The sequence below is a fragment of the Vigna umbellata genome, chromosome 5 (genome assembly GCF_029865625.1).
Source record: "Vigna umbellata cultivar VRB3 chromosome 5, Vumbellata_1.0, whole genome shotgun sequence".
In the NCBI taxonomy this organism is placed as follows: domain Eukaryota; kingdom Viridiplantae; phylum Streptophyta; class Magnoliopsida; order Fabales; family Fabaceae; genus Vigna; species Vigna umbellata.
The window spans coordinates 28,817,233-28,831,356 of record NC_142169.1 but is presented as its reverse complement, the minus strand read 5'-3'; the positions used below and the strand labels follow the sequence as shown (position 1 = coordinate 28,831,356).

Here is a 14,124-nt window from a genome sequence, read left to right as displayed (position 1 = left end):
CCCAACACATAATTCATTAATTCTTTCATTTCTTCATCAGCTGACCGCCACACTCTCATCTATTCTCTGCAACTCATTCACCATGGCTGCATCTCTAACTACATTCTCCAGGCTTATCTCTTCCACCACCGTCTCTCTCCTCCCTCCCAAAACCCTCACTCCCAAAATCTCTATTCGCCTTCCGGCTCGCCGCCACGCCAAGCCTCTCAGATTCTCCTCCTCCTCCTCCCCCATCACCGCTGCCATCGGCGTCGGCGACAAGCTCCCGGAGGCCACCTTCTCCTACCTGGATTCGGATGGAGAGGTGAAGACGACGACGGTGTCGGAGCTGACGAAGGGGAAGAAGGCGGTGCTGTTCGCGGTGCCGGGCGCGTTCACTCCCACCTGCTCACAGAAGCACGTGCCGGGCTTCGTGGAGAAGTCGGGGGAGCTGAAGGCGAAGGGGGTGGACACCATTGCATGCATTTCGGTGAACGATGCTTTCGTGATGAAGGCTTGGAAGGAGGACCTCAAGGTTAACGACGAGGTGCTCTTGTTGTCCGATGGAAACGGAACGTTCACGAAAGCCATTGGGTGCGAGCTCGATCTCAGCGACAAGCCTGTTGGGTTGGGGGTTAGGTCGAGGCGCTACGCTCTCTTGGCCGAGGATGGGGTTGTGAAGCTCTTCAATTTGGAGGAAGGGGGTGCCTTCACTTTCAGTGGCGCTCAGGACATTCTCGATGTCCTTTGAACTCGGTTCTTGTAATTCTTCTTCCTCTTTCTCCGGATTTCGCTTTCTCCTCGCACGCGAGTTACCCTTTTTTAATTGGTTTAGAGTTTTGTTAATAATGTCGATGAATTAGACCTCAATGGTGTTATCTCTGCCTGTAATAATAAAACCCTGTGCTGGTGTTGAGCTTTTTGTGGCGACTGGCTTTGATCTTCTTCTTTATATCGTTTTTTTTAAAGAATGGGTAAATTAGAGTTTGATTGAAGAGTTCTTGTTGATGGATTTACTTTTTGGCCTTCCTGGTAGACATGCAAGCGAAAATAATAGTACTTGATCTGGATGCTGATCTATTGGATAGTTTGGATTTGGTTTAATGATCGTTAAGCTTTGACTTGTTTGATGCGCCTCTTGATGGTTCGTAACGTCGAAATCATGTCCGCACTGGTTAAGTAACCTCGCATAGTTCCACTTTCTTTGTTGAAATCAGATGGATGGGTCCTCAAATTATAGCTACAGGTACAACTTGGTAAGCTAATCATGGTTTTGATGTTAAAGTAGACTCATCTTCTCACTTTTGTGTTTATATAATGTTTTAAGGGGATCCGCATCCTAGTTTTATGTTCAATAATGAATCGTGGTTGATCCTCAATTTATCGTTATATGCTGATATTTCTTTCCAAAACTCGCATAAAACTATGCAACTAAAATAAATAAAGTAGGTGTAATATATATCTTTTGTGGGTCCAACTTAGTCTCTTATAGAGGTAACTGTATGATTTTCCAAGATAAAAAGAGCCCTCAACCAATTAAAAACAAAAAACAAATTGAACCAAAGTCTCGATAAAAGTAGTCTATGTACCTTTATTGCTTCCAATCTGAGTTTTGTCCATGTTTCAAATTATTATTATGTTAGGAGGTAAAGAAATTTCTGTCTTTGGAACGATGTAAAATGGATGGAGGAAAAAAGTGGTACTGGTGTAAAAGCGGAACCAGAGTTTTGTTCCTTTTCATCGTGTACAAGATAACATAAAATTGATAATGGTTCTCAAAAATCATGTTACATGAGATTATTTTCATAGTTGCATATACATAAAATTGACTTAAATCACAAGACAACCCAACCTACCGGTAATAATGTTTACAAGACAACCCAACCTCCACTAATCATAGGCCTTTAAAAGTAAACCTTTGCGGTTAAGCTCCACTTTGATAAACTAATTCTTCAATAGAATCAGTCAGGACTACCAACCTCGTGATAAATTTGTTCTGCAAATATCATCCTTAAAATGTTAAATAACCACTACAGAAAATGTTGAACGCAGTTTCACTACGCAAAAGTAGGGTACTAGGGTATGTGAAACACAAGCCTGGAATTATTCTCGAAACTTCTGGCATCTCTGGTCTGTCATACTCGGGAAAGAAGCGACACCATGCCTCGGTTTTTTGAGCCACAAACATATTCCCGTTTGTTTCTTTGTGGCAAATACTGGTGGAATTTCAGCCCCACAACCAACAATGACATCAACTAGGAGCTGCAGGATCCTTAACCGAGTGATAAAGACCCACGATATTTCTTTCAAGTAGATATTGATGAAAACCTCCCTCAAACATGTCCCTGTACCAAAAAAATACGCTCCACTAAAATTTGAATGCATATATATGTTGGATCCAACCCTTTAATCTTCATATAACTTTTCACTAAAAGATTGCGGATATAATTAACAAACACTATATGTTCTAACAAATAAAGAAATATCAAGCATCCGCAATTATACGGGTCAATGTATCTGACTTGAATAAACAGAAATATTATGTGTCTTTAAAGAATCTGATTGTAACGTGTTAATTATGTACTTATTCAGTAATTCCTTCTCTCTCACACACACTCACACACTCAATAAACTGTCATTATTTTGGCAAGTTATAGCAAAACTCAAAAAGATGCATGTTTCATTTTCATATGTTCAAAGTTTCAAGCAAACTTTTCCCAAACGTTCAATTATCAATAACTAAAATCCATGGAGAATTATGAATAAAAAATTAGAATTGGGATTAGTCATGTACCATTTGAGCTTGTATTTAACTTCTCTTTCTCTGGTATCTAACTTCGTCTCGTCGCCAGGGGGGGGTTAACAACCCCCCTTTGGATGTAATAACAGCAAAAATGAGTTTTATAATGTAGAGCATACATATATCACATACTCTCTGATATTAGGCACCTGTCCTTTTCCAATCATAATGCATTGAACAACGGCGCAAGGATTTTCCTATTCAGTCTTCTAGTTATTCAGTCCTCTATTACTCAATTCTGAGGATACAATTTGGGCCTCCGGCAGCATTCCCTCCTCCCTTAGTCCGGAAATTAGCAAGGAACAAATGCGAGCATTTAAAAGCAAACCCACGTCAATCGTTTCTCTATACCAAAAATATGCACCATTGAAATCTTTCAAGTCACAATGTCCCTTAACCAGAATGCTATATGTATCAGTCTTTGGAACCAGCCCTTTAGCCTTCATATCATCAACAATATGCTTTATTTCTGAAACCCTTCCGTCTCTAAGATATGCTAGAATCAAGCAATTGTAAGTCACCTTGTCCGAATCAATTCCCTGATCAAGCATCTGTTGGTGCAAAGACACTGCCTTCAGAACATTTCCATCTTCAGCATAACCGTGAATCATTTCATTATACACAAATCGATCGGGAATCAAATCCATTTGTAACATTTCCTGAAACCTTCTCTCCACTTCCGCCATGCCTACCCTCCTGCATGCACAGATCAACGGATGAAAAGTCCCAATTGTAGGCTTTATGCCTACCATCTTCATCCTATCATACAATTCAATACATTTCTGGGTGTTTAATGAATTGGCATATCCTGAGATCAGGGAATTGTATGTCACTGCATCTGGATTGAAACCCTTGTCTGCCATTTCATGAAATAAATCCTCAGCGTCCTTCACCCTTCCATTTCTTCCGAGTCCATTTATCATCGTATTGTATGTCACAAGAGTTGCATCTATTCCACCTTGCATCAATTCATTAAAAAATCTGAAAGCATCTTTCAATTTACTTAGTGAGAAACTAGCTTCAATGAGCATATTATATATCTCTGCATTCGGAGAAACCCCACAACCTATCATATCTGCAAGCATAATCTCAGCATCAAGAAGCTTACGATCTTTGCAAAGACAATTTATTAGAGAACCATAGCTGATGGCATTAGGCTTTATCCCAGCCTTCTCCATTTCCTCGAGAATCTCGAAAGACCTGACAAAATTGCCCCTCTGACCATAACCATGAATCAATGAGTTATAAGTCTCCACAGTGGGGGAAACATCCTTCTCTATCATCCTCTTAACCCATGTCTCTGCCTGGTCCACCTCTCCAGTTTCGCAGAACTTGCTAATGAGGGTATTAAAAGTGATGCGGGTAGGCTGCATCCTTCGCTCCTCCATTTGTTCAATTGTCAGCATAGCTTTCTTCACGTCACCCTCTTGACAATATGCGTTCACAAGTATGTTATATGAAATGTTACTTGGAGTAACTCCATTATGCACTAGTTTGTTCAGAACCTCTTCAGCCTTTTCAATCCTTCCAACCCTGCAAAGTCCATTCAGCAAAATACAATAAGTTCGTTCATCTATCCTTATTTCTTTTCCATCAAATAAACCACGATCACCTGCGCCATTCGAATGACCATCAAACACAACACTCAAAAACCCACAAGGCAAAAAGCCACAGCCCTCCATCTCTAACAACACCTCCCTCGCATCTTCCATCCTCCCGGAGGCACAAAGGCCATTTAACAAGCAATTATACGTGACAAGACTACACTCCACATTCAGTTGCTTCATCCTCTCCTTAAAGCCAAAAGCTTCCTCTAAATCACCCACCTTACAGTACGCATCAATGAGCGTGTTATAAGTAATAGTATTCGGAACCATATTTCTCTGAACCATTTCATCGAACAGTTTCCGAGCATCCTTGATCCTTCTCACTTTACACAACCCACCCAAGAGCAAGTTATAAGCAAAAACATAAGGACCCAGTCCTTCCTTTTCCATGGAACTCACTAACTCAAAACCCTTATCGAGGTCCTTCAACATCACCGCGGCCTGAACAGCTTTTCCGTAAGTAACAACATCGAGCCGAATACCAGAATCCACAACGTCGGCGAAGACAGAAAGGGTTTTCTCGAAATGTCCGGAAGCCACCAGGGTTCGGAGCAAACGATTGACGGAACGCGTGGAGGGGAGAAATCCGTCTTTTCGGATGGAAAAGTACAAGTCGGTGGCTTCGTTGAGCATTTTGGAAACGGAGCAGAGCCATAAGAGGGTGTCCGAAAAGAGGGGTTTGGAGACGTGGGCATGGAGTTCGGAGAGAGAGGAGAATGTGGTTTTGGAGAGAAAAAGGGATTTGAGGAACCTTCTTGCGGTGATTGTGCGACCGCGGTTGAGTAAAGTTTCGAGTTTTTGAACCTTTTGAAGGCGACGCTGGTTTTCTGAGGCGGATTCAGAGAGTTTGAGTGATTGGGAGCAGAAGAAGGAACTGAATTTGTTGAAGTGCGAATTGGGAAGAATGCGAAGAGCAGAACGACTTCCCAGAACCATCATATGGCGCTCAAAAACCACTTCTCAATGCTTCACGTTGCTGCTTGAATTGTTCATATCCCAAACAGCTCTAGGCTCTACTCTCGGCCCAATTTATATCTATACTACCCATCACTCTCTTTTATTATGTTCGAATTTAATTCATTATATATATATATATATATATATATATATATATATATATATATATATATATATATATATATATATATGAAGTGATCTTTTTATATCACAAGGTTTATAAAAAAACAAAAATAATATTTTGACACACACAAATTTTTTTCTATTTATTTAATATTATTTTTCTTTAATTTTTACTTTTTTTTTTCAAAAGAACATACAAATTTAATTTTTTATAATTATTTTATTTTTATAATGTATGTCAAATAAATATAAATATGCATTATTTTATTATTATTTTAAAATAATTAAAAAAATTATTATATAATATTTATAATGTAATATATTTTTCTTTTCTATTGTGAATAAAAGTTAAATTATTGTATTTTATTGATAATAAAAGGAAGACTTACGCTACCATATTCCAAATGGAAATATACACAAAAAAGGTAGAGTTTTGATTTTAGATTTTACGGATAGAAGGAAATCATTAGAATAAAACGTCCTTAAAAGCAATCATTGACTAATTAAATTTATCAACAAAATTAACATAATGTGATTTGGTTTCTTAATGTGATTTTTAGTAGAATGTATAGTAAGACATCATTTGGAAAGTGAAATGTGATACTTTGTAATTATCTGGAAAAGTAGGAAATGAAAGAACAAGGCCATTTTTAGAGCAAAGAAATCCATACTGAGAAATAAGGAAAATGACAACAAAAAACAAAATAAGTAACTACTTTTTCTTTATAAGCAAGTGCTGATGTGAAGTTTCTATCCTCAAAAATACCCAAACATGACAGTAGATCTAATACAACTATCAGATAAAATAAGGTAACATAATAAAAACCAATTTTGGAAAACATAATGAGGCAACAAACTTACTTTATTGGTGATTCCTGGTGTATGTAAAAAGGTGTATGTTAAAAGAGTAGAATGGTGTATGTTAAAAAGGACATAATAGATGGTGCGTATTTATATTCATTTAACATTTATTAAAAAATAAAATAATTATAAAAAATAAATTTTTATATTTTATTAAAAATAGTAAAAAGTAAAAAAAAAATGTAAAAAAGTTGCATGTCAAAGTTTATATTTTTGAAAAACATAATGGGTCAATCAAATTAGTATATAGAGTCTTAATTAAGCCTTATAGTTTGAATAACACCTGCTGAACAATTTGTTTGAGATTGGTGGAGCTTTAATCTGGTTTGGGCTGAGTGTTTTTGAAGAGGTTGAGTTTTTTTATCTTATACATCATATATAAATTTCATTACAACATCTTTTGGTTGTTCTTTTTGAGAAAGTGAAAATATGTCATTTTTCACTTTCTTGTTGAAGATATAAATGTAAATAATGGGATAGAATGAGCATGATCTGCAACAATAAAAGAAAATAGGTATAGAAAACAGCTATGTGAAAGGTGAAGTAGATAAAGGAAATATATTATTTATGAAAAATGATTTTTTAACAACTTTTTTTTATAATTTGTTTACAACAAAGCTTGTTATTTGTACGTTTACATGCCAATAAAATAGTGACACATATTCTATTATTAAAAAATTGTTAAAAAAAGTTGTTAACATATCATAATCCATTGTTTATGTTGAAAATGAAAAAGGGAATTGCCCCGTACCACCATAATAAAGTCAATCATTCTCCCTCCCCCTCAAACTTTTATTTTTTATTAAGATGGATTTGAGTAAAAGTGATTAAATGGATTTAGGTAGAATAAAATGTGTATTGTTATTTTAAGGGAATTAGAAGAGATAAAAAATTAATTTAGAAGTAAAATTTGTGAAAGTTTGAGAGATTTAACTTTGTGATAAATTTTAAAAAAAAAGTTTTAATATATAGAAAATAAAGAATATCAAATTGTCTTTAGTAATAATAGTAATATAAAATGATATTTATGAATAACGTATGTTTTGTACAAATTATTTGAAATGCTAAAATTAATAAATAAGATAATATAATATATATTTTGGTAGGATATTAATTTTTTTCGTTTAGATAATATTTTTTAGTAAATAATTTAATTATATATGGTATTATTTTTTGTTTTTATATTATTAAATTTGAATGTTTTTTTATATTACTATTATTGTAGTTATGGAAGACACTTAATTACGAGGAATTTTTTTATTTATATTAAATATTTATGATGAAATAATTAATAAAATCAACTTAAAATATAACAAAGGATATTAAAGGTCTCTATATTATATGGTATAATATGATTTATAATAATTCATTATGAACCTTTTTCATTAATGTAAATAAACAACTTATTCAAACGATGTTATGTCAGCATCTCAGTCACATATGAGATGGATGTGAACAACACAATAATACATATACTCATACAATTATTAAGTAAATAATACATATATTAATTAATAATACATTTAATAAATATTATTTTTTGAAGACTTCTACACTAAATAATCTAGCATAAAACCACAAACCAAGTACACAACAACCAACAACCTAACACAAAACCTTGAATCGACCACAGAACCACAAACCAAACATAGAACCACAAATCGAGCACAAAACAACTAGGAATCGAGCATAGAACAACTAGAACCCGACACATAGGACATAACAAGTAGGAACTGAGTACACAACAAGCAGGAACCAAGCACAAAACCACTAACCGAGCACTAAAGAAGCACACATACCAACCACCTTCATACACAGTGACAACCAAAAACAATGCAATTGAAGTAGCACTATCAAGAACCACCATAACAACTCAAACACCTAAATAGATCACCACATATCAAACAAAGCAAATAACAAACAACATCTCAAAGAACTACCAACTAGCCTCCATCACCTACAGTACTTAAGAACCACATCTTTCATTTCCTATATCAGGCACAAACTCAGATCCACCACCAACTAACAAGTTTCTTTAGTATATTTCTAAAGCCTAACTTGATTCGTCATTTGTCATGCCAAAAAGTAGTATGCCAAAAAATAGTTAACATTGTTGGGCGTGGAGGATTGCACCTATGCATTTCTCTAAGTATGAAAATTTTACAAGATCAAAGTTTAAAATAAGAACAAAAACAAATATCGTGTTATAGTATAAGAAAAAAGAAACATAGTTAACCCTTATTTCATGTTCTTTTGCTAGGTTTTCTTGAGATACATAAGTAATCCTTTTGCCAGCCATCCAATTTCCCATAAATTAATTCACTATAGTTAAATGCAGCCAATTCAATTAACTTTCGTTGGTATGGCGTTAACATTTGTTTATATTTGGAAATACAAAATGGAAGTCTGTATTTTATCCCATTTCTTGAAGTTGTTTATTTCTTCAAACAAATACAATGTAAAGAAAGGTTAAAAATAGAAAGAAAAACTACAAAATCTTATAAACAATCCATCCAATCAAAGATGTTTGCTCCTGAGGAATGCCACATGATTTCTGCTTTCTTGTTCTGTACGCTTCCCTTTTAATGTGAAGAACTTCCGTAATTTCCTTATATATCTTTGCAGTATATTCACAAGAAAACTAACTCTTTAGAGTCACTGACTCTGATTATGCAACACCTTAAAGAATGACCACCCTTTCTTTTACACTAACAAGCTTGTAATTTGCCAGAACCACGTTGTAAACAGTATAATACACTTTGATATGAAGGCATGGAAGGTGAAGAAGCCGAAAGAAGAAATGCCAGGTCCTCCTAGGACTGAGGAACAATGGTGCCAACATATCCAAATGCCATAATGAAGAAGGCAAGAGATTGGATAAAGAGAAAGATGAAGAAGTGGTTTTTCCCGAACATAACATCATAGCACCCACAAAAGAAGAGGTAGAATGCGACTCCAAGTTCTAATAAATGAATCCTGATGAGATTTGAAACAAAAACAACAAATGTAGGTAAGCAACTCAACATCATACAACATTAAGTTATCAAACAAGTGAAGCAAGAATACTCATTCATACCTGTCTCCAATCTTGAATCGAGGCTTTTTAGGTGCTTTGCCTCCTGCTTTAGCCTTCAAAGCATCACCAAGTTTTTCTGTGACAACCCATTCGTTCACTCGACTAGCCTCTAGTAGACCAATAATTGTTGCCTTGGTTCGGTGAAGCGACATGACATTCTCAAAGAGAATCCAGAACACCAGCAAATGGAGTGACCTGAAACACAGAAAACACAAGGAATAAAGTCAACAATGTTTACTTGAAAAACAAGTTTCTTTCTTTGAAACTCTGTTCATTTGAGCACAGAGCTAAACTTGGGAGAAATCAAAACCTTGGAGTTCCAACTGCATTTAGAATAGTGATGACAGAAGGGATATAAACAGCTCCCCACTTTGGGACCACAACCTCAGGCACCAAAACTGTTGCAGGCAATACAATGCAGTAGAACACAAAGGTGTTGATGTGTGCTACGACCTTCCGAACAAAGAAGAAGCTGTATATCACGTGTATTTTCTTCCACGATGACACTTTCTGCAATGGACATACATATGAATTTGGAACTAGTCAACATATGTTGTCCTGCTCCTGCATATTCATGATTATTCAAGCAAACAAAACAAACTAACCTTGTTGTTTATGATCTCCAAGACCATTTTTCTAAAAAGATTGGCTGGACCACAAGACCAACGGTGCTGCTGGTAACGGTAGGCCTTGAGAGTGCTTGGCAATTCATTTTTAACCTGTCAAAATAAAATTGACATCAGATACACAGCACAAACATTAACTAAACCAGAAGTTACCTATCACTAAAACACGAATTCTCACAACCATGATGTTTTGTATGTTTAAAATGGATTTAACTGTTCTTAAGTTTGGAGTAACCGAACCTTCAAATCAGACAAGTATAAGAATTTCCATCCTTTGAGACTGGCTCGCACAGCCAAGTCCATATCTTCCACTGTGGTCCTATCCTTCCATCCACCAGCCTCATTCAATGCAGATATTCTCCACACTCCCGCAGTCCCTAAAGCATTTTTAAAGAGTAGAAAAATATTTACTAAACCTTCCTGCTACATGAAAACAAGACCTAGCTTCCACTATTTCACAAAAGTCCCTGTTGTCTTTTTGTTCCTTAATTAGAAGAAAAATGGACAGATATAAAGGTGGAAACATTTGGCATCATATTACCGTTGAATCCAAAGAAGGCGTAAGTGGAAGACCCCACTTCTTGTTCCACAGTAAAATGGTAATCCAATGACATCTCTTGCATTCTGGTCATCAAACATTCATCGGAATTCACTGGAATCACAGAATAAAATAAAAATAAATAAATAAATTGCTTCCTTAGCTGGCATGAAATTTGCAATGGCATTATGTAAATAAATTGATTTTGCAGGAGTTAAAAAGAGATCCACTTGTCGGTTAGTAGAGATAGACAGTGACTACGAAATAAGGTCCACCATTAAATTTGCACATGCAACTGCCGGAAGGAGCAGAAGACAAGTAAGGGGGAAAAAAGGAAGATGAAGTAGCACAATAAGAACAATGATGACAACAACAACCACAATAATATCACAAACGGTGTTGTTTCTCGCAAGTCAGAAATACCCTTTGAACTATACATACATGCACTGCAGCTTTCAAGTATTGCCCTCCTATCTGGTAGCAGAAATCAGCAATAATAATATTTGGACCCCTCAAATATTCAATTGAAACTACTCTTTATGTCACTGGAGCATGGCCCTTCACCAGTTCACATTTTAGAATTTATAGCATTCTTGAAAATCACCTTTTAGAACACACATTTTTCTAAAACATTATCATCTTCTTTTTGTTTTACTTTCTTTTTGCTTAATCGAGTCTATGTGATCATTGTTGTTTCACGAAAATTATATAGCATGTTGCAGAATACCCGCATGTATAGTGCTAGTAAAACGAACTACATGAAGAAAAAGACGTCAAATACGAACTTTTGAGAGTCGGATCAATGAAATTTTGTGTTTCTTTCAACATTCTACTTTTACCTTCTTAGTTACTTACTAATCCAGTCAAAGATCTATTTTACCTCTAAATTTTAATTACCCTTTTCCGCATTAAGCAGTGGTCCATCGTTATAACAGACTTTTCGGCCACACAATGACACAACCAAACCCTATTCAGCCATAAATGAATTCATTAGTCAGGACAATATATACGTGACAACAATTATTATATCATGGTTAATCATCTAACAGTTCATAGATGACTTTTCATGACAGACTGTCCCCAAAAATAATGTAAAGTTTAGAGGTTTACCAATCTGCCATTCCCACCTTTTTCCACAACACGGGACAAAACTCAAAAGAAATCAAAGCCACGGAAAATGCAACTAAAAGAAAGAAAAAGAAAAAGGAAAGGAGAAGGAACACTTGCTCCCTGTAGTCTGCATTATAGGTTTTGGAGGGGAGTAGAAACAGTGAGCCCCACAGACACAAAGAAGTGAAAAAAACGATAGGAAAAAGAATACGTGGCTTAAATCAAAGGCAACCACGAAAGTTGAAGGTGCTAGACTGCGATTTGTACACGGTCGTTCAACCACAAAGTGGGACCTACCTCTCCCCAACCAACCAAACAAACTAGTTCTTGAAAACAAGTTCAAAACAAAAAACCCACCGACAGTTTTTAAGAGCAAGTTCTGATTTTAGGACTCGCAGTCTAATCTAAGATATTAGTCTAGATTAATGCAACGAAAGCCGCCATCAAGAAAACCAGAGACCTAAATTAAGCAAGGGTTGTTGTCCCTGTGATCGCTGATGTTGAATGTTAGGAGTTAATTAAGAAAGACTCAACTCGACATAAAAACAAAATTAATAGATTACCAAATTTCCAACGAGCTTGAATGAGAGCTAGTTCGGGATTGTGCACTAAGAATGGGATGGTTCGCCACAAGAAATCAGGCTCTGGTTGAAAATCAGCGTCAAAGATTGCAACACAATCACATTGTTTCACGTAGCTGCGCTTCATGCCTTCTTTGAGAGCCCCTGCTTTGTACCCATTCCTGTTGTCTCTAACCTCATACTTTATGTTCACCCCTTTGCTTGCCCATCTTTGACATTCAAGCTGCACCATCTCCTGCATTTGTCAAGTCACCACAAAATGTTTCAGAATGCCCGCAAAGAACAAGCACTTCATTTGAGTATGTCCAATCCAGGCTTTGTACGTTCCCGGGATAGTAACATCATTCACACGGAATGGAACTAACACCGGTAACTAACCATGTTGAGTTTTAATGCTAACCTTGATTGTTGGGTCAGTGGAGTCATCAAGGATTTGTATGATGATCCTATCTGAAGGCCAAGAAAGCCCACAAGCAGCTCCAATAGAGAGCTGATAAACCTGCATTCAAAATCAAGGAGAATTAACTAAGATCGAGGCTCAAAAGTAAAAAGTTTTGCACATGATAACAAGTGTTAAAAGTGGTGAAAGAAAGAGGTAAGTACTGTGTAATATGTACCTCTCTTTCGTTGTACATGGGGACTTGAACGAGAACCATTGGGTAAGAAGAGTTTCCCAACTCTATGTCGTCCTTCATTGGCTCCCATTTGTAACGTTTCTCGGGCTTTCTCCCGAACAACTTCACCAGAGTTATGACAACGCCCATGTAGACCCTCTCAATGAACATCATCACCGACATGATCAAGCACAGAAACACTGCCAGTCTCAGCAACGGGACAATCAATGGCGCTTTGATTTGATTCCAAACCAATGCAAGCTGTGTGGTGAGGTCATCTTTGGCCCCTTGGAACGCCTCAGGGATAACGGTACTGGAAGAAAAACGATCCATTGGAAGCGTTTTGATGTGAGAAGAAGAAAAGAGAGTGATGAGTAATGGGAAGCAAAGCTAGGCCAAGCTCAAGGTGTGAGTGGTAGATCCAAAAGGGGTTAAAAGAATGACTTCAATGGAATATATTTTTCTTTTCGTGATTGTTGTTTTGCTTCTTGGCCACGCAAAACAAAGGAAGCAGAGCTGGAATGTCAGTCACTCTAACACAAACACTCCCCACAAAGAAAGCTAGAGAGAAAAGGATAACATGCCAGATCTCAAAACACTTTTTTTTTTCTTTCTTTTTTTCTTTTAACAAGCTCTATATGCCAATGAGTGATTCTCCTGAAATGGGAGGCCACAAGAGTTGTGACAAATCCTGTTTTGCTTCGTCAATCAAACCAGGAGAGAAGTAGAAGACAGCATGTACGAAATGCAGAATCAGAGAAGAAATAGAAGGTGAAAGAAAAGGAAGGAAAAAAATAGAAAAAAAGACAGAAAATGGAGAAAGAAGAACTAAGGAAGGAGAATAAGAGAGAATGTTTTTATTTTTGTTTTTAGAGATTCTCTTCTCTTCTCTGTGTGGGTGCTTGAATGGGTTTTTATAATGTTGAGATTAATGTTAGTAGTAAGTTGTGGAGGCAAAACCAGGAGAGTGTGGCTTTTATAAATAAAAAAGAAGCACCTTGGCAAGGTAGGGTGAGAATATCAAAATACAAAGATTATGGAAATCACCCGAGTTAAGAACGTTATAATCATTTGCCTTAATTTTCCCGGCACATGACATTTCATTCTCTTTATATTTTTTAGTGACTATTTCAACTAATACCAGTCCGAACCCCGTCCTCCTTACACATAAGCCGACTTTTTTTTTTCTTTTTTTTTTATATTTTAAATATCTATTAAAAAACAATATAGTTTTTGTTTAATTTAATAGAAT

At 36.2% G+C, this 14,124-nt stretch overlaps 3 protein-coding genes across 4 annotated transcripts; 1 reads left to right on the top strand and 2 right to left on the bottom strand.

Annotated features, from left to right (window-relative positions):
- Window positions 1–18: 18 nt before the first annotated feature.
- Window positions 19–907, top strand: LOC124838118 (Thioredoxin superfamily protein). Its single transcript, XM_047313638.2, has one exon. The coding sequence runs from the start codon at window positions 83–85 to the stop codon at window positions 728–730; it is 648 nt and encodes a 215-aa protein (XP_047169594.1). The 5' UTR covers window positions 19–82; the 3' UTR covers window positions 731–907.
- Window positions 908–1,689: 782 nt separating this feature from the next.
- LOC124838113 (pentatricopeptide (PPR) repeat-containing protein) lies at window positions 1,690–5,404 on the bottom strand. Of its 2 annotated transcripts, XM_088092121.1 has the most exons (3): window positions 2,774–5,404; window positions 2,077–2,324; window positions 1,690–1,975 (listed from the first exon to the last, which is right to left on the bottom strand). In XM_088092121.1, exon 1 carries the CDS (start codon window positions 5,323–5,325, stop codon window positions 2,989–2,991), a length of 2,337 nt encoding a protein of 778 aa, XP_087948247.1. In that variant the 5' UTR covers window positions 5,326–5,404; the 3' UTR covers window positions 1,690–1,975; window positions 2,077–2,324; window positions 2,774–2,988. The 2 variants fall into 2 exon arrangements, with proteins under 2 accessions (XP_087948247.1, XP_047169587.1); XM_047313631.2 differs by having other exon boundaries at window positions 1,690–2,324.
- Window positions 5,405–8,669: 3,265 nt separating this feature from the next.
- Window positions 8,670–13,819, bottom strand: LOC124838114 (glucomannan 4-beta-mannosyltransferase 9-like). Its single transcript, XM_047313633.2, has 9 exons — window positions 12,876–13,819; window positions 12,659–12,757; window positions 12,241–12,493; window positions 10,571–10,681; window positions 10,270–10,406; window positions 10,009–10,122; window positions 9,714–9,913; window positions 9,404–9,598; window positions 8,670–9,303 (listed from the first exon to the last, which is right to left on the bottom strand). The coding sequence occupies exons 1-9, from the start codon at window positions 13,203–13,205 to the stop codon at window positions 9,141–9,143; spliced, it is 1,602 nt and encodes a 533-aa protein (XP_047169589.1). The 5' UTR covers window positions 13,206–13,819; the 3' UTR covers window positions 8,670–9,140.
- Between the last annotated feature and the right edge of the window lie 305 nt (window positions 13,820–14,124).